The 19,578-nt window shown below is 40.6% G+C and overlaps 1 protein-coding gene across 2 annotated transcripts in view; it reads right to left on the bottom strand.

Annotated features, from left to right (window-relative positions):
- Positions 1-603: 603 nt before the first annotated feature.
- Positions 604-19,578, bottom strand: part of RPS6KA5 (ribosomal protein S6 kinase A5) — a 169,003-nt gene continuing 150,028 nt past the window's right edge. Inside the window, exons 13-17 of one of the 2 annotated variants that reach the window (XM_084791764.1) lie at positions 19,343-19,513; positions 10,442-10,633; positions 6,448-6,607; positions 5,015-5,178; positions 604-3,789 (exon numbers count right to left, since the gene is read on the bottom strand). In XM_084791764.1, the coding sequence (XP_084647890.1) occupies positions 3,550-3,789; positions 5,015-5,178; positions 6,448-6,607; positions 10,442-10,633; positions 19,343-19,513 (927 nt within the window). In that variant the 3' untranslated portion in view covers positions 604-3,549. The remainder of the gene's footprint in view (positions 3,790-5,014; positions 5,179-6,447; positions 6,608-10,441; positions 10,634-19,342; positions 19,514-19,578) is intronic. The other variant, XM_084791763.1, reaches the window with a different exon arrangement.

Here is a 19,578-nt window from a genome sequence, read left to right as displayed (position 1 = left end):
ACAATAAATCGGAGTGTTGGTGTAAGACATTTGGGAGGCCAAGCAGTGTCATTAGAATATTTCACCTAGGAGACAATTATTCTGACAGAATGTAAGTAACATATTAGAATTTAACTCAGTAGACCAAGGAATGGCATTGATGGTGCCACGTAAGCACCAGTCGTGCTGTTGCTGGTCTCTGGGAAAACATCTGAAAGTAACCAGGAGCTCTAAGGCAGATGCAGGCAGTAATGCATATCGAACCAATAAGGAGAATTTTCCAACATTTTAAAGCAGCTTGTTCTTAATAAATCTAACAAAAATAGATGTTTGAAATAGAAGAAAAGTGGCCAGGTGGTGATGCACACTTTAATCACGGCACTCAGGAGACAGAGGCAGAGGCAGTTGGATCTCTGAGTTGGAAGGCCAGCCTGGTTATAGACTGAGTCCCAAGACGGCCAGGGCCACACAGAGAAACTCTGACTTGAAAAAACGAAAGAAAGAAAGAAAGAAAGAAAGAAAGAAAGAAAGAAAGAAAGAAAGAAAGAACAATTAGACAATAAATTATATGCTTTTATAAAATACTTGAGTTCATATTTAGATAAAGGATTTTATTTCTTTAAAAAAAAAAATCACTCATTGTTACCCTAGTAGAATTCTTTAAAGTAATCATCTTACATTTAAAATATAGCCATTTGCATAATTACTTAATTAGCAGTAATCTCAAAAGAAAAAGGCAGTTTTCATGCACAAAGGAGTCTGCAACTTCAAGACAGATAATCATGTGAAATTCACTTCATTCCAATAGTGAAATGGTTTTTATAGAGACTTGGGAGGACTGATGGATTTCGAGAGCTAAATTACTTCATTCAATAACAGGATCTGTCGTAGTAGTAACAAAAACTGGTCTCCTTTGCTTTCCAATATATTAGACATATGCAATGACACAATGTGTGCCTCGGGATATATAGTCGCATAAATTGCTTACAGTGTAACCAATAAAGAAGGGTAGGATGACTTGACTCTAGCTCCAAAACTATTGTCACAAAGGGAACAACTTAAAATAGATATTTATTTTTCTATGACTTGTTTTTATTTTACTCCTAAAATCTAAAGTCACTTCACTTAATATTTTTGTGTACCAAAAGAGGGCATGGGATGCTCTAGAGCTGGAGCTCCAGACTGTTGTGAGCTGTGTGACATGGGTGCTGGGAATGGAACTCAGATCCTTCTGCCAAAAGCAGTGTCTGTTCTTAACTGCTGCCATCTCCTCCAGCCCCCTACTCAGTATTTTCATATATAGCATTTTTACTGTTTAATTTTGAGGAGACCAAATCAAAGTTCTGAGAACCTTACAGGATGCCTTGCTGCCCACTAACTCAGTCCCCAAGGGATCATTAGGCACTGCCATTCAAGCGCCTATAGTCAATGACAGTGACAGCATCTCACTGGTCTCCTAAGGTCTTTTCACAAGATCCCTCTAGACTACTCAGTTAGGCTCACCCATTCACCAACAACCTTACCTCCTCTTCTTACTCGACCCTCCTTTTGCTCATTTCAGGCCTATCAAATCCTCCAGAAGATACGAGGTGAAGAAATAAAAAACCCATCACTTTCCAACGCTCACAATAAGCTGGTCAGTCATGAGGGAGGGTTGAACCACTTTTCTAGATTACCTTCTGTTGGCAACGCAGCCTCCTTAGTTTGTACTCTGCAACTCGTCCAGGACACACATTTGCAAATGACTTCAAGAACCAACCAATACGTTTCCAAATGTAGCCACATATATCCAGTGTTAAAACAAGTGGACATATTGTTATTAAAAACCTGTGCCCAAGGGCATCACATTTGTGAAATGGCTACAGTTTATTAATAATTCACATCATTTCCTATCATTACGAGAAATGACTGAAAGCTAGGAGTACAACATTTTTATTGACTCAATGAGAACTATATAGCCATTTGGTCAGTCAGAGTATCAAAACTACCCCAGTAACTGCTGGGACCAAAAGGTGAACAGGATAATACAATGTTCTGAAAATATGTTAATATTTGTCATTTTGTTGCCTATACTATTAGTATATACATTCATTTAGTAATAAATATATTACCATTACACAGAATGCAGTATTTTTAGTATTCATCACTGGTTGAAATTAATGCTAATATCTTAAGAAAGAGATAAGTAGGTATGTTGTATAAATTCCGAACAAGTGCTGAAGAGATTATCACTAACAAAAATGTAAAATAAACATGTTGGGCAGTATCTTTTTAGGCATGATTCTTGTAAACATACGAAGATTATTTTTCTGAGTCCTGACATTCCATGTAATGGCTTTAAAGAAAAAGAACCCATACAAATCCTATAATTTCTTTTTTTTTTGCATAGGGAATTAATTAGTTTGTATTTTAAAATGTAGCAGTCTTTCAAAGAAATGTCTTCATAGCATAGCACTTGTTGTCTGTATGAATTCAGAACTTTTGAGCAATAAAAATGCTCTGCATAAGTTTATAAAATGCTTCGTGGATTTAAAATTTAACAGAAACATTTCAAAACAAGTATAGGTATGGTTCTAAAATATTATGTACATAATACATGACTACAGGAGAGGATGCCTCACTGCAGTGCAACACAGTGTACAGATAAGAAGCACAGTGTTGAGTGTAATTTCCCTTTACTTTCCCTCATCTTGGTGCATAAGTGGCTAATGAGTCATTATACAACATGCCTCTCTCTACTTGCTGCACAGAAAGCAGAGGAGGGATGTGAGGACAAATTAAAGTAGATAGTAAAAAGAATGGCAAAAATACAGTACATATGCTTTAAACAGTGCACCTTATAAGACTGCAATACTCATACTTTTATAAAGTGCCCTACTACATAAAACCAAGAGACATGGATGTACCTTAACTCCTGCAATAACCATTAAACAAACTGCCAGGAAATGGCAGTAAAAAACTAAAATAAACATAGCTTAGCATGCATCTCATATAGGTCTCAAGTGCAGAACATAGGACCTTAAGTTCTTAAATATGTTTTTTTTTTTGCTTTTTAGAAAAAAGATTAATAATAGCATGTTATCAGCATATATGACCATAAAATAAAAACAATAAGTTAAAATTCTCTTTTAAGAAACAAGCCACACATAAAATTCATTATATCATCTTTTCAAAAACAGACCTTTTTCTCTGGTAAATCGCTACCCAAAGTTTCTTAAAAACCTTCCTTGTCTACCAGGCAGGGCAGAAGTCATCAAGTCTTTTTGGCAGACAGGTGAAAAAAAAATCTGTGACTTATCTAACCATTAAAATTACAGAAATCTTTGCTGTTTCAAGAAGAATCTTGAGCTGGCATCATGCTAGTCTGTTAAAAAGGTTATCACGTGTCCTCTATTCACAGTAATGCTGTCTGTCCAGTGCTTTTGAAAAGTCCCCGAAAAATACTCATTACGAGGCAGATTCCAATGACAACAATGGGACACGTGTTTTTAAAGCACAGAACATACCTCAGGCACATGCTGAGGGAGCTAAGGTGCAAGGGTCAGCGAGGACATCCTGTTCCCACCGCACTCAGTCTGAGAACTGGAAGAGGGTGTCTGGGTTACTGCTGTCTGTGGGGTTGCCGGGCTGCAGCGTCGTGGTGGGCGTGGTTTTGCCGTGGGAGTGGGAGGAGGAAGAGCGGGAGCTCTCGCTGGAGCTGCTGCGTGTCTCTGTGCTGGTGCTTGTCCTCTTCATTTTCCTCCTCTTAGCCAACGGGGCCTTATCCACATTCTGAAGGCAAAACCCTTCCCTCTTGTATTTGTTGAAGGCCTGCGGAGAAAGGCGGGCGGGGTCTGAGGATAACTGAAGATTTAGTAGTAGTTTTGACTTTAAACACAAGGCAGTTATTCTGAAAACCAAGTTGCTCTTGAAACAAAGCTCAGAGAACTTTCCCATCCAACCCTTAAGACTCAGACAAGCTCTCTGGTGTGTAGAGCGGGGCCTCACACATGACAGGCCAGCACTCTGACACCAAGCAACTGTGTGAACTGTACCAGCTGAGCTGTCTCAGAGTCATGCTTGCTTCTCTTTGTTGCTTTTTTGTGTTAATTAAAATCCTTTCTTTAACTTGAGCAGGTCCACTGCAAGAGCAGGCGGTACTGTTAATTCCTGAGTCATCGCTCCAGCTCCTGTTTTGTGCGCGTTATTGAGACGGGGTCTGAAGCAGCCCAGGCCGACCTCAGACTTGGATGTAGCTGAGGATGACCTGGGCTGATTCTCCAGGCTCTGCCTCCCAGGTGCTGAGTCACAGGTGTGTGCCAGCACACTGCACTCGCTCCTGCGTTTCTCTAATGTGGGTTAGTGACGCCTGCAGACCCCGCAGCCCAGCCGCTCAGCACTGGCTTCCTGCAGCCCAGTCTCTCCGTTCCTTCTGTTTCACCTCCCCGCGCACCTTCTCCTTCCCCAGGAGAAGCCCTTCAGGGTCTTCATGCCTCTCTCAGCTCACCTTGCACTGATTATCTGAACTGTGCGTGCGTGCGTGCGTGCGTGTGTGTGTGTGTGTGTGTGTGTGAGTGTGTGCTCGGGATAAAGTCCGCAATGGGCAGTCTCGGCCCTTCAAGAACACAATCTGCATTTAGCACAACTCGGCTCCTCCCGCCCTTCCTGCTCCCTGCTGTGCACTAATGGGTTCTAAATAACGGACATTCACATAGGTCTTGGTTCTCAGTGTTTTGTTGTATATTTTTCCTAGGAAATGACCTTTCATTTGAGGGAGTTCTTGTCCGTGTTGTTTGAATTTTTAAACGTTCAAATAGCAGATTACTGCCCACTTCCAGAAACTCACTCTAAGCAGCTCGTGGTTTGAGTCGGTAAGAACTGTAACCTGCCACATGCTTTCTGTTCATGTGTTCAATGTGCAGTGGTTTATAAAAGCACACACTAAATTAAAGGTACACAATTGTTTTAAACGTATTGATGAGGATTATGTCTCCAGAGCTACCCAACTGGAACACACGCGCCTTTAAACACACTCCTGCACAGAGGAGGGCCTTACATGAAAGGTTGCTTTCACACAGGTGTGCACGGCGGCTCCTGAAGACCCCAGAATGTCTGGAGTCATCAGAGGGTTGGAGGACAGCTGACTGCCGTCCTGAAGCCATTCATTGTACCTCAGGCCAGACATTTTCAGCCTTTTATTTGGATCAACCGTGAGAAGTCCTGTGGGAGTAAGGTATTCCAATGAATCATTCTCAAATATGAAGGTCAATTATGTTCTTGCGACATAACAGTTTCAACAAGTAGCCTGTACAGCCTACATGTGGATTTTCATACACACCTAAATCTGCTGAGGACAATGGATTTTAAGAAAAGGTTACAAAGCAGGGCATAATGGCATACATGTTTCGTCCCAGCACTCGGGGCGGGATGCAGAGGCAGGCGGATCTCTGTAAGTTCAAGGCCAGAACTAGAAATCGAGTCCAGGACAGCCAAGACTACACAGAGAAACCCTGTCTCAAAGCAAAAACAAAACCAAAAACAGGCCACAAAAGCCTATTTCTATGATGCTTTTCATGGAAATAATCACTTTCAAAAAGACTCCATTGGTGACTTAGTAAGCCATCTTCCAGGATAAAGGATGCGGTGGGCACCAGAGACTTAGGGAGACTCAAAGAGGAGAGAGCTGGAGACGAAGACAAAGACACTACTCTAACTGAGAGCACCTGTGCAGCAGCAAAGCCTAACACATAAGTTTAACACAGGAAATGTGCTCGGCCTACACGGCTTCTGAGAAACAAGGCCACGTGATGAGGAGGAGGAGCTAGACTGAGGGCCATGTGTGAAGAGACAGAGGCCTCTGAAAGCGCCACCCATGAGGAACTCAAGAATTCCACAGCAGTGGAGACAGGGTGAGGAAACCGCGGCAGGCCACCCAGGACATGAAAGGCTGGCTCTGGAGGCTAGGCTAACGAACTGCAAAGCTACCTAACTTTCTTCAGAGGATTTTCCCCTCAGAAAAGGTATGATGACCTCTGTCCTGTTCATTTGGGATTCACTGGAAAGTCATGTGGGTAGAAAGGAGGGAGTCATGGTGACACCAAGGCTTGTTTCAGTGGTCAGGCCTCAAGGTAGTACCATCAGCCCAAAGAAAAACAAAAAAACAAAAAACAAAAAACAAACAAACAAACAAAACCCCAAAACAGAAGCACAACATGTTTGGGGGAAAGCGCAGGAGAAAAGATGAGGTTCCCTTTGGATTGCTTTGGATCTGTTAGGTAGAGATGGCAGCAGGAGCCATGTGGAGGTTCATGCTGGAATGGGGCTGAGATTAGAAAGGGAGAGACCCAGAAAAAAGAAGACAAGCCGCACGGCAAGCTTTCAAGATTCCTTGTGGGTTTCTGGAACAATCAGCAAACACAGACTTGTGGACATGGTTCTACTTAAGTGACTACATGTGCTGCAGAACAGCAGACTTCCTGGGTGTCTTACCTTGAATCAAATCTTTAGCCTCCTGAGAGACATTCTTCCATGCTTCTCCTTCAAAGGAGAAGTCCCCCTTTTTAATCTTCTTCATGATTTCTACTGCACTGGTGCATGTTAAACTCCTGTCATGAGACTGGAATGGCACCTGCCCTGACAGCATTGTATACTGCCATGGAAGAAGAAAGTGGAAAACAATCAGAGTGACTACAAAAAGCCCTGCCAGCCCATGCCTATAAAGTAATATTAACTCCGTGAGCATAATTTATCTGATACTACAATAAACATTATTGGATGTAAGAGACTGACTTCTATTACCAAAGTAACTAACACATTTCAGACTTGCAAAATGAAGTAACATGGGTTTTGTAATGTCAAAATTGAAAATTATTTTTGTAACTACAGAATCCCCATCAATGGGGGATGAGATCTCACAGTTTTTGTTTAATAGGTGTGCATCAAGTTCTATAAAGAACAACTTTCTGTCTTCATTTCCAAATATTAGAGCAAAAATCCAAGATATACCCATACACATGTGATTATATACATATACATGTGAGTCTGTTTCAACATATGTTTTACATGTGTGTATACATATTGACAGAGAGCATGCACATGGGAAAATCATAAAAAGCAAATGCAGCAAAATCTTAAACATTCTCTGTATTATTCTCTTAAATTCTCTAGTTTAAAAAATAAGAGTAAAAATTTAGAAACAATAGCAACAACAGAAAATAAGGTGAGGAATAATACATGTGGAGAAAATGTTTTAAATGGAATCATGTGCTACGTCAGAGGCATGCTATAGTTCTGAACATTGTTTTGTAAGTAAGTGTGTGGATGGAAGGTTTGATCTCCCATAAACTTGCATGGTAAACACCCAGCATGACTGTATTTAGAGAGAAGGCTTTTCTGCGGTAATGCTGATGAAAGGAGGTTATGCGCGAAGGTCCTGATCCAATCAGCACCCGTAAGAGAATGGACGCCAGAGAGCTCTGTCTATTTAAGCATGTGCCACAGAGGATGAGTAAGGAGAGCGCCAGCAGGGAGTCAGCTGCAGCCCAGAGGGAGGGTTACAGACACTGTGAGCTCGCACTCGCCAGCCTCCAAAACAGCGAGAAACTATGTGTCTGTTGCTTCACTGGGTTTGCAGTATTATGAGCAGCATAAGCAGACTGATATGCTATGCAAGTTGTTCATTTCAAACAACAACTCTAAAATCTTGATGTATATTACGTTACAATCGGCACAGGATGCATTTCCTTGGAGCAATTTATTTGATGTAATAAAGATAATATAAATTTATTTTTATCTAAAACATTCCTATTTATTGAATGCAAGATGAAAGAGAGGCATCTAATTCCAAGGTAAAACAAAAACTCCAAATAAATTTTGTGCTTGGTGTGCTTACTGCAGAGAAGTTAGGATCTAGATGTCTGAGACACTCATTTATATGGGAAAATTTGCACACTTTTTGATCCTTTAATGCAGCTGCTGATTCTGTTCATTTTCTTTCGTGTTTTCTCATATGTCTACAAAAGATGAGACTTTTAACAAACTGCAACTGACACTATTTTCACTCCTAAAAATTAGAAGTCATTCTTTGTAGTATTCAATAATCAATGCTCATATTTTCCTCTTTGTATTATATACAGAGGATATATTATAATTACAGCTATATCAATTTATATTTACAATGTGAACTTAACAGTTTAAATTAGTTTTTTTCTGGAATTAGGATTCAAGTAGTACACAAATTCTGTTCCTTAAGGGTTTCTAATGCACAGGTTTACACTTTGTTTTGCTTTGTTTTTTTGGAGAGTCAGGATTTTACACTGTAGCCCAGGCTGCCCTGGAATTTGAAAGTTCTGCTACCTCGGACTCCTGAGTGCTGGGATTATGGGCATGAACCACCAAGCCTGACCTTATGCCATCTTTTTTCCTATGAATTATCTACTGGACACACGGGTAGTCTGTACAATAGCATTGCTCACAGTCTGGACACCCTGACTATGCTCCATGACACCATTATGCTGATTTTTATTCTGTTTTTCTTAAACATTTGATCATTAGATCTAATAGCCAGGGTGACTTGCACCCTTGCCCCTTTCCAGAAGGTTGTTCACACACACACACACACACACACACACACACACACACACACACACACACTTATATATATGAAATAATTAGGATATACTTAGGAGGTTGACTACATTTCTTTGCATGTCCAAGACTCTTTGAAAACCTTAAAAGAGCTTGATGGTCACAATGGCCCTAAATGTAAAGGACTCTCTTTTACAATGAAAAGGAAAATACAAAAAATGAAGGGCTCTTTTCATTTACGTATCTTAGGGCATTGCTACTAGTAAAAATGTCATCCATTTAAAACTCTACAGCCTACGGAAGTTGCTTGTTTACTTTTATTAAAAATTCTTATCAGATGAAAGCCATATAAGGCTTAAAAATAAAGAGCTGTCCTGCAGGGACAAGTGGCTAGCCACGGGGTGGGGGTGGGGTGGGGAACAAACCAACACCAAAATAAACCCCAGATGGAGTACAGACTGAAGTATAAAAATAAGACAGTGATTCTGTTTAGAAGAATATTTCTGTGATCCTGGGTTGAGGGAGGGGTAGTGACAATGTGACATCAAAGCACATGCCATGAAGACAAGACTGACCTATCTTACCACATGGAAATTAAAAAAGCAAAAACACTTCTTTCCTTAAACTTCTCTAAAAATGAAATCAAAATCCTATTTACTATAAAGAAAAGGTAAGCCAGAGAAACATTTCCAGTTATTGATGGGCACAAGGGCTAACAGTCTTTATTGGAACTTTAATTCTCTATAAGAAAAGCTACCTAGAGGAAAATGGGCCAACTCATAAATGGCAATCCAGGGAACAGAAATATAATGTCTACATGTATGAAACGATGCTCACACTGCATATTCAAAAAAATGCCTACAAATCTTAAGAACAATGGGGACTAACGGAAGGCTAAGATTGGTAACAACCAGCGTGCTCACATGCAGTTGATGATGTCTACTAACCCCAACAGAAGAAAGGTCTAGGCAGCTACATTAAAGTAAAAACAAGCACACCCTCCCAGAAATCCTAAGGAAACTGCGAGATAAATGCAACTGTGTATATAAAAAAGATTCATCCTTACAGCTTATAATTATTGAGAAAAAGGGAGGAATATGAATTGCTCACTACCAAAAAAGCCCAAATGGTTCAATTAAGTTTTCGAGAGTCAAACTACAGGTATAATATAACCCAGTAGTTTAAACAACGACAACGAAACCCAGCCCCCCTACATACATACACTGTGCAGACAAAGGCAGGTTAAGAACCCACATCCCTGCAGCAATGGGACGCAGGAGGGAAAGCGTCCGGATATCATTTTTGACTGGCGAGATGTTGATTTTCAGCTCTATCTTTCTGCAGGGTCTGCAGTTCCTCATTAACATGTTGCATTGCAGATTATATGACGATCAAGTAAAGCTATTTTGAGGTGACCATGTGAGGAGGATGTTCTAGTTTCACATCATGCACATTGTGTGAAAAGCAGGCTCCCCATATTATTGTAAGGTACTATATATATATTTCTAGTTGTATCTATTAAATGTGTCAGTTTATCCTAAACAATTTTGTTTACTTACACTTTTAGTGTTGAATTTCAGAGAATACATACTTTTATTAAGGAGCCACTATTTTTGTAATCTAACACATTATATGTCTTATGTTATCACCAACACTAGCTTCTTTCAAAACAACGATGTATACTTTATATAAACCACAGCAACTTACTTCTTCCAAAATAATTAAATTCTACGGTTTTTCTGTTACAGGCTTTAAGAAGTAGAAATCTCTAGGGTTATACAGAAAACAGAGCAGCACATCCAGTGTTTTCATGAATTTACGAAAATCTGCAGTGAGAGTTAAGCACCAAGGCCACCAAAGAGCAGACCGAGCTTACTGGCTGTGAGGACAAACTCACCAAGATGACACCCAAGCTCCACAGGTCGCAGGACTCATCGTAGCCGTTGTGCGTCAGAAGCTCCGGGGCTGCATAGTGAAGGGTGAAGCACGGGGTCTTGAGGGGCTGGTTGTCAGGTGGCTTGAGGCGGGCAAACCCGAAGTCAATTACTTTAATTTCCAAATTGTCGTTTTCGTCAGTGAACAATAAATTCTGTAGGATGTCAATACTCTGGTTAGATTCTCACTGGCACGGCAGGAGACCTGCTGATCTAGCTACGGAACACTGTCTGTGTATTCTGGTCTTTGACCCAAGCACCCAGGGGCCTGGGTGTCAGTTCACCACTTCTGTATCACTTCAGTCTTTACAGTGTCATGTCGAATGCTTTTCACCTGCACCACACTTCTTCTCAGGCCAGACCCTTTGTCTCCGCTTTTCCCTCCCTCTGAGTTTGTCTTCTGTCCTCTAGCATCTCTTGCGCTGGCCTGACTCCTGTATACTCACTCCCATTCAGAGATGCTGCCCTAAAGACCCCACCAAACTCAAGTTCCAGTTTCCCCCATTTCCCCCCATCATGCTTTAGTTTTCCTTTAGAGCACTTATCATCTCTCTATTTTCAGTTGGATGTTCTGGTCTCAGGACACAATTATGTAGGGGCAGGGATTCTGTGTTCATTTCATTTATAATGCTGCCCCTGGAGCCTGTTGGCATAGGTAAATACAAATGCAAGTACAAGTCATTTTATTAGACTGTCTTTTAAACACAGTTTGCAGGTTTGTGGCAACCACATGCTGAAGAAACCTTTCAACACCATTTCCCCACAGCATGTGCTTACTCTGTGTCTGTTAGATTTGGGTATTTGTCACAATGAGTCGAGCTTTTTCATTACTATTACAGTTACGTGGTGATCTGTAACCAGTGATGTTTAATAGAGATTAGATTGGTCTACTTTTGTTTTATGCATATGAATGTCTTGCCTGCACGATACCCATTTGGTAGCCCCTATATCAGCTGTCACTTAGACATTTAAGTCTTCCAAGTTAAGACATATACTTAGGGCTATAGCTATTCTTTTGATGAATCAGAGCAAAATAAACAGAAAGCCTTCTGAAAAAGATTCACTGTCCCAGACACCATTAAGACAACGTGTGATTTCAAAGATAAAAACATCAACTAAGAGGGTTTGGAAGAAGCTGATCTGAACCCTCATGGGTGATCTTGAGAGGTTCAAGTTTTCAGTGGAGAAGTAAAGCCAGATGTGGGAGAAATGGCAAGAGAACTGTTACAGCAACACAGCCTGAAGATGTGACTGAATTTTATTGCAAAGTCACAGTAAAGCCTTCAAGCATGAGGAGTTGGAACAAGAAAGCGGTTTCTTGAGATGGTGTCTGTTGTGGTAAAGATGCAGTGAATACTGTTAAAACGACAACACGGGATTGAGACTATCACACAAACTCAGTTGATAAAGCAGTGGATAGGTTTGAAAAGATGGGTTCCAATTGTGAAGGAAATTCTACAGTGGGAAAAATGCAAACACGCTAAAGAGTAATTTCTCATGAAAGGCAGAGTCAACTACAGCAGCAACATACCATATTCCAGCAAAATTATCAGGACTCACAAAAAGCTCCAATGATCACTAGAATTGCTCAACAACATTAACAAAAATTTAAATTAAGATTTGCACATTGCTTAAAAGGTATATGCTGTTGGATACTCAACTCAGCATAGTATAAATATGCTTTATGTGCACTAGGAAGTTAAAAAAAATCCTGATTTGCTTTATTGTAATATTCACTTTATTGTGGAATCAAGCCTACAGGAGCTCTGAAGGGACTGCTGAATTAAATGATGAGGGGCTAGAGAGACGGCTCAGTGGGTAACGCTTGCTGTGCAAGAAGAAGGACTTGAGTTCAAATCCTTAGCACCTACATTAAAAAGCTGAGTGTTGCCATGTGTGCAGCTATAATCTCAGCACTGTGGGAGGGGGAAGAGACCCTGCCCTAAGGGAATAAGGTGGAGGATGAGAGAGCAGGGCACCAGGCATCCTCGCTGGCTTCTGCTTGCATGCCCACAGGTGACTGCCACCCCAACACACACACACACACACACACACACACACACACACACACACACACACACACACAATAAATATGCTCTATCAATGGAAATAGTGATCTGCAGTATATTTAGAAGTAATTTTGCTAAAATAGGCAATATTCCGATGTTCAGAAATTTGCCTCCAATATTCAGAAAGTACTATTTTCAATCATTCCTTCACTCAGGGCCCTACTGCTAAGCCACACTTCCTACTCTGTGTTCCTTCCATGTTTAGAGCTAACTGTATTGATACGGAGAGTTTAGATCAGTGTATCAAACAAGTGCCACAATGTGACACAGCCGGTGAATCTGATTATTTTGTCTTTAGACAGTGTTAAGCTCCTTCCTCCCTCCCTCTCTCTCTCTCTCTCTCTCTCTCTCTCTCTCTCTCTCTCTCTCTCTCTCTCCTGTGACAGGGTTTCTCTGTGTAGCCTTGGCTGTCCTGGACTCACTTTGTAGACCAGGCTGGCCTTGAACTTAGAGCGATCTGCCTGCCTCTGCCTCCTGAGTGCTGGGATTATAGGTAGGAGCCACCGCACCTGGCCAGTGTTATGCTCTTATAATGATTAAATGATTCAAGTTCTAAAAAATCATTTACCTTCTTTCTAATCTAGTCAAAATAAAGAACCTTTCATGTTTTATTGATAAAAGAATAAAAATCTTCAGGCCTGTCCAATCCTTTGATAGTACAACGGTTTCAACAAGAAGGTTAAACTTGGGGTTGGAGAGATGCCTCTGAGCACCGTCTGCTCTTCCAGAGGTCCTGAGTTCAATTCCCAGCAACCACATGGTGGCTCATAGCCATCTATAATGAGATCTGCTGCCCTCTTCTGGAGTGCAGGCATATATGCAGGCAGAAGAGTGTATACATAATTGCCATGGACCATCTCAGTTGGGTATAGGTCCTTGGGAACCGGAGTTCTCAAAGCACCGGTGGACAAAGATAGTTGAAGTGACACTAGATCAAACACCCTTGTGTTTGTCTCTGTCACTTCACTTATCTTTGTCCACCAATGCTTCGAGAACTCCCACTCCCAAGGACCTATACCCGACTGAGACGGTCTGTGGCACATAATGATTAGTAAATAAATCTTTAAAAGAAAGAAAGAAACAAAGAAACAAAGAAATAAAGAAAGAAAAAGAAAGGCCATACTCAAGAATATACAAATCAAGTTAAAATTGTTTGCAAACATCTGTTTTTCTGTGCCTTTATGTATTTCATGTGTTTTCCCTCTGGCTCCTTTTCTTGTTTATTGGTATTGTCCTAGTCTGGTTTGTTTGTTTTTACTTTATCTTATTTTTTAGATGTCTATTTTCTAAGGAGAAAGGGTATGGATTTAGGTGGGAGGGTAGGTGGGGAGGACCTGGGGGAGGGGAAACTATAATCAGAATATATTATAGACAAAAAATTTTTTTAAAAAAGAAAGAAAAAACCCCAACCAAAATAGACAGTAACAACAAATACACTCACACAAAATCTAGTAATATGTGAAGGTAATCTCTGTTTTGGTTTGGGCCACATTCACAACTACCCTGAGGTTGGACACATTCAAACTGACGTTTTTATTTAAAAGAGGAAATAAAAGGCCTTTATACCCTACTCCAGAGATACTTGCTCGGTCGTGACCACTGCCATCCTAGTCACAATAGACAGAAAATGAAGCAGCCTCAATGTTCGTTAACTGATGAACCAGTAATGAAAATGTGGTATACGTACACTAAAAAATTCTATTCAGCTGTAAAGAAATATGAAACCATAAAATTTTTAGGTAAATGGGCAGAACTAGAAACTACAATGAGTGAGGTACTACATATCCAGAAAGACAAAAGTCCCATATTCTCCTCATGTGAGGTTGCCAGCTCCAGATTTCAGGTCTCAGCACACAAACTGGAGTAACTGCAGGAAGTAGGGAGTAAATGGGACCACAGAGTGGGGTAGAGTAGTTCTAGAGAAGAGGGCAGGAGGACGCAGGTTTATGAAGGAGAAAATAAGAAAAACAGTCAGAGGAGTTAATCTGAGGAGGGAAAAAAGAGAGTGATACAGAGGGAGAGGGAGGAAGAATAGAGAACACTAAGAGCTATTAGAAAACCTATAGAGAAACAATATTTTATGTTTATTTAAAAAATATATATACAGGGGCTGGGGAGGTGGCTCAGCAGTTGAGAGCATGGTTGCTCTTTCAGAGGACCTGGGTTCACTTCCCAGCACCCACATGTCAGTTCATGACTGTGTGTAATTCCAGTTCCAGGGGATCTGACACCTCACAAAGATAAATATGCAGGGGAAAAAAACAATCAATGTACATATATATATACACACAAAAACCAGACTTGAGATTTTGCCAGGTAGTGGTGGTGCACGTCTTTATTCCCAGCAATCAGGAGGCAGAGGCAGGCGGATTTCTGAGTTTGAGGCCAACCTGGCTTACAGAGTGAGTCCAGGACAGGCAGGATTGTGCAGAAAAACTCTGTTTCCAAAAACAAAACAAAAAAACCAAACCCCAAACAAAGCAAAAACCCATATACAAGTGTATATGTGTGTATATATAAATAATTTAAATAAAGCTACATCACTTGTTATAATAATTATCTCCTCTAAAATCCATAGATTAACAAAAACCCAGTGCCAAGCATGGGAAACCTCCCTTCCCGTTGCTGATCACAGGAATCCAATAGACTTCCAAAACATAGGCTGCTGTCATTGCGCTTGGTGCCTTAAGACCATTGTCAAAGAAGATACTATACTTCAGACACAGGACTTGGAGGAATTGGCCTGAAACCGACATGGAAGCCTCCTCCTCCTAAGGAAATGTTCTCATACTATTCAAACTGCCATGGGAGAAAAGTAACCAGCAGCTCTATGCATCGGTGACGCCTGTGAGCCTGTGAATGGCCAGTACGGCAGACAGACCCTAGAGTGCAGGAGTGGCATTTATAACGTGGGGATAACCAATGGCTAACTAACTGGACTCAAGGCCAACTCGGTTGGAGGGAATTCATGGCTGACACTGTAAATCTAGTCGATGGCTTGTCAAGAACCCTGAAGGAGAATATGCGAATGACACACTCCTAAACCAATGTAATTCTAGTCACACTCAAATCCTTATATCCTCACATAGGTGCAGCTCTCACTTCTTACAGAAAAAAAAAGCCACCCCACCCCCCCACTCTCTGTTGAGACAGCATTTCACTACGATGCAACCTTGGCTGGCTTGAAACTCAATATGTAGACCAGGCTGGTCTTAAACTCACACAGACCTGCCTGTCTCTGCCTCCTGAATGTTGGCTTAAAAGGTGGGCACCACCATGCCCAGCTAAGAAGTTTTTTGTTTTTATTTTCAAACCAGTCAGAGACCATCACAGAAATAAAAGTTGCTCAAATAAAGAGACCACTGAACCGTGGGGTGCGCACCTTCAGTTGATGGTTCTATAATACAACTCCTCCTACACCTCAGGCTCAGGGAGCCTCACAGAAAAGGAGTGGGAAGACCATGAAGAGCCAGAAGACCAGGATGTTTGCTGTGAGACAATGTCGCCTATACATGACAAGGGAGCTGCACTCACAAATTTGGTTGCCTAAACAAGCCCAGCAGCCATGATCCCCCCAGGTGATATTCCAGTGTAGATGAGAGAACTCTTACGAAGCCCTAGCTAGCCTTAGATGAAGAGGCACAGGCAACGAACGGCTGCTCAGAAAGGGAAAATCGCTCTTCTGCAAAGATGAGCCCCTGATAGATTACTCCATCTCAAGCCGCCAGAAAAGGAGAGAGGAGAACATCGTAGGTGGAGTGGGGGAAACGATGTAAATACAGGCACTCATTTGTAAAATTCTACAAGAAAAAAAAAAAACAAGTTAGTGCAAGGAAAAAAAAAGATGATGAAGTGGAGGAAAAGCAAAGAAAGAAGAAAGTGAACAGTTTTCTTAAAATTCTGACAACTGAAGTCACAGCCCATGGGTGTCTTCTTGGGAGACATCTATTCTTCAGCAGTTATACCTAAGGTTCTCTGGAGTGCCAGGCAGCGAGCTACACACCTTATGAGAAGCACACTCAACTCGTCTCCACAGGGCCTGCCAAGGTTCTGGAAATGACAAGTTTATTCTAAGTCTAATGAAGAATTCCTTAGTCTTGTTTTTTTTGGAGGAAGTGAGGAAGCAGGCATTCACTTTAAACTGATGACTTTAATCCACTCCTCTTATTATAGAACACGTAAGACTAATACACATTGCTTACTTCCTACCGCTAGTCCCAAGGAAGTGTCAGCACAGTTCTACATGGGGTGCGCATGGTCAGGAACAGCAGGAAGTAATGGTCGGTCCACTCCGATCCTCATTTCAGTTTCTGACTGAAAATACTAATGCATATAGAACTTGTCCTAATCTTTCAAGAGGATCGATATGAAGATTACAACGCAGCCACCTAAGAATGTCAGTCAGCGTCTAAATTTGTCTGATTCTCACCTAGAACTTAAAAGTTACGTCTATACAGAAAAAGAATGTCATCTAACTATCTAACAAAAATAGTCAGAACTAAACTGCTGCATAGGAAAAAGATTAAACTTTAGTTTGGAAATAATATACTCCGCCATCTAAAAGTCAAAGTGAGAGGTATGGTTAGGGAAATGTTAGCTCAAAGGCACATTTTTACTTTCCTAAAACCCAGTTTAAGAATAAAATGGTGGTAGAACACGTTGTATAATCCAACAATTCTACTCCACTTCAAGCTACAGAAGCATCTTCTTATCAGGAAAGCAAGAAGACAAATTTAAATTCTGCTGCCGAGGCCATGTGCCTCATCCGAGACTCATGAGATGACAGATGGCCAGTTATCAAAGAATAAGACATGTGAAAATGAGCTCTATACAGTCACAGAGCAGATCTTTTCCATTAAAAAACTACATGCTTGTTCCTTGTCTGTCAAGCAAACATTTAAGTGCTGTGCTCTCACATTTAAAAATAGACAGCTAATCTCCGAGGCACCGCGCGCCATGTTTTCAGTGGGTGTTACGTAGGAGAGTGAGAACTGTGGCGAAGAAGGCAGAGGGGGAGCTACCACAGTTGCAAGTTCACAAGGCACATGTCCAGCCTGATTAATTACTAGTGATGGGAGTAACAGTAATAGAAAGTACTCACAGAAATTTAACCCTTTAAAGGAATAAACCACGTGTAGCCAGCCTTCTGTATTCCTGCAGACCACAACTATGGGTTCACCCAACTATGGACTGGAAACTTAAAAAAAAAAAAGACGACCCCCCCAAACCAAAACCAAGCAAACAAAACCCCAAATCCCCCAAACACTGTATAGAAAAATGCAAAGACCTCTTTTTTTCTCGTGAATAGTCCCTAAAATAATATAGTATAATAACTATATATTATTTATATCAAATTATATATCATAAGTAATCTAGAGAGAGGATTTAAAGTATACAAGAGGGTTATGTAGGTTGTGTGAAAATAATATACAATTTTATGTAAGAGACTTGGTATCCTTGATATCTGCAAGAGTCCAAGGACCAATCCTCCACAGATACAGAAGGATGACTGTATTTGAATATATATATTTCCATTTTATTTATATATTTATCTATCTAGTTATTTATTTGTTTGTTTGTTTTTCAAGACAGGGTCTCTCTGTGTAGTCCTGGCTGTCCTGGACTCGCTTTGTAGACCAGGCTGGCCTCGAACTCATAGAGATCTATCTGCCTCTGCCTCCCAAGTGCTGGGATTAAAGGCGTGTGCCACTACGCCCGGCATATTTCCATTTTTAAAACCTCTTTTTTGTTGTTGTTGTTTTGAGACAGGGTTTCTCTGCATAGCCCTGGCTGTTTTGGAACTCTCCTTGTAGACCAGGCTGGCCTTGAAATCAGAGATCCTCTACCTCCCAAGTGTTATGACTGAAGGTGTGTGCCACCACTGCCTGGCTTTTAAACATCTTTTTAATAATTTAAGCATAAGATTAAAAATTGATTTTTCAAAAATATTCTTTTTGGTTTAATAAAAAAGGAACATCAAACTCATAGATACTTTAAATATACCTGAAAATATATTATAATCACATAGGAACTAAAAATAATGTCCTATTTTAGACCAGAAATATATATAATTTCTCATATGGTAAAGGATGATTAATTGTTTTTTCTCTAACTCATTGCTTTTTGTTTTTTATGTTCCATTATTACTTGTTCTTAAAAAGGGAGGAATTTGCACATTTTTGATACTAAAATGAGATCATTCTGAGCTAAAACCCTCTTCATTAACCTTCTGAAAGAAATTCAAAAGGCTGTTGCTCTGCACTGCTCTCAAGTTCTATAAATACCACAGAGCATGAGCATACAGAAGCACACATAGAGAGGACAGCTTATTAAAGCAAGACAGTGCCTCATATGTAACTATGTAGAACAGAATTACATATATTACTGTTTAGGAGCTATCAATTTGATTAAAAAATGTAAAAATTAAGGTTTCAAAATACATCATCAAATGAACAAACTTCCCTAGATGGAATACATATAGCAGTTATTTTTTGCTACAAAATTTTCCATCACTATTTTTAGTGTACAACTGTTTCATGAAGTATTTTTTCCATAAAAGGCTCTCACACTTACAAATATAACCTCAAGATGATCAGCTGGCAAGACAGAAAAAAAGGGACAAATTTATTTTAGAGTGGCACAGAAAAGAGAAAAGAACGAAGCAACCCTAAGGAAGACTGTCCAGTATTTCCTTACTGGCACTAGAGAAAAAGCAACGCTCCTAAAGCCTGGCAGCTACTTGAGGCTAGCTAACAGTGCGAGCAGGTGGAACTGTAGGAGGTCACACTGTCCCACCTCAGGTTTCAGATCTCTGTGCACCACCCCAACGTCATGCATGTGGCTCACAGCTGAGACAAGCTTCCGCATGATGTAGCTCGCTTCGGTCTCGCTGAAGTGCTTCTTCTTCTTGATGCGCTCAAACAGCTCCCCCCCATTCAGAAGCTCCATCACAAGGAACGTATGCAGCTAGAAAGGCGGAAAGAGAAAAGAACGATGCAGGGCCTTACCGAAAAGTTGCCTGTATTTTATTG

The sequence above is a fragment of the Acomys minous genome (genome assembly GCF_964271855.1).
Source record: "Acomys minous genome assembly, chromosome: 8".
In the NCBI taxonomy this organism is placed as follows: Eukaryota; Metazoa; Chordata; class Mammalia; order Rodentia; family Muridae; genus Acomys; species Acomys minous.
Note: the sequence above shows the minus strand (reverse complement) of the source record. Positions and strands in the feature narration are given on the sequence as shown.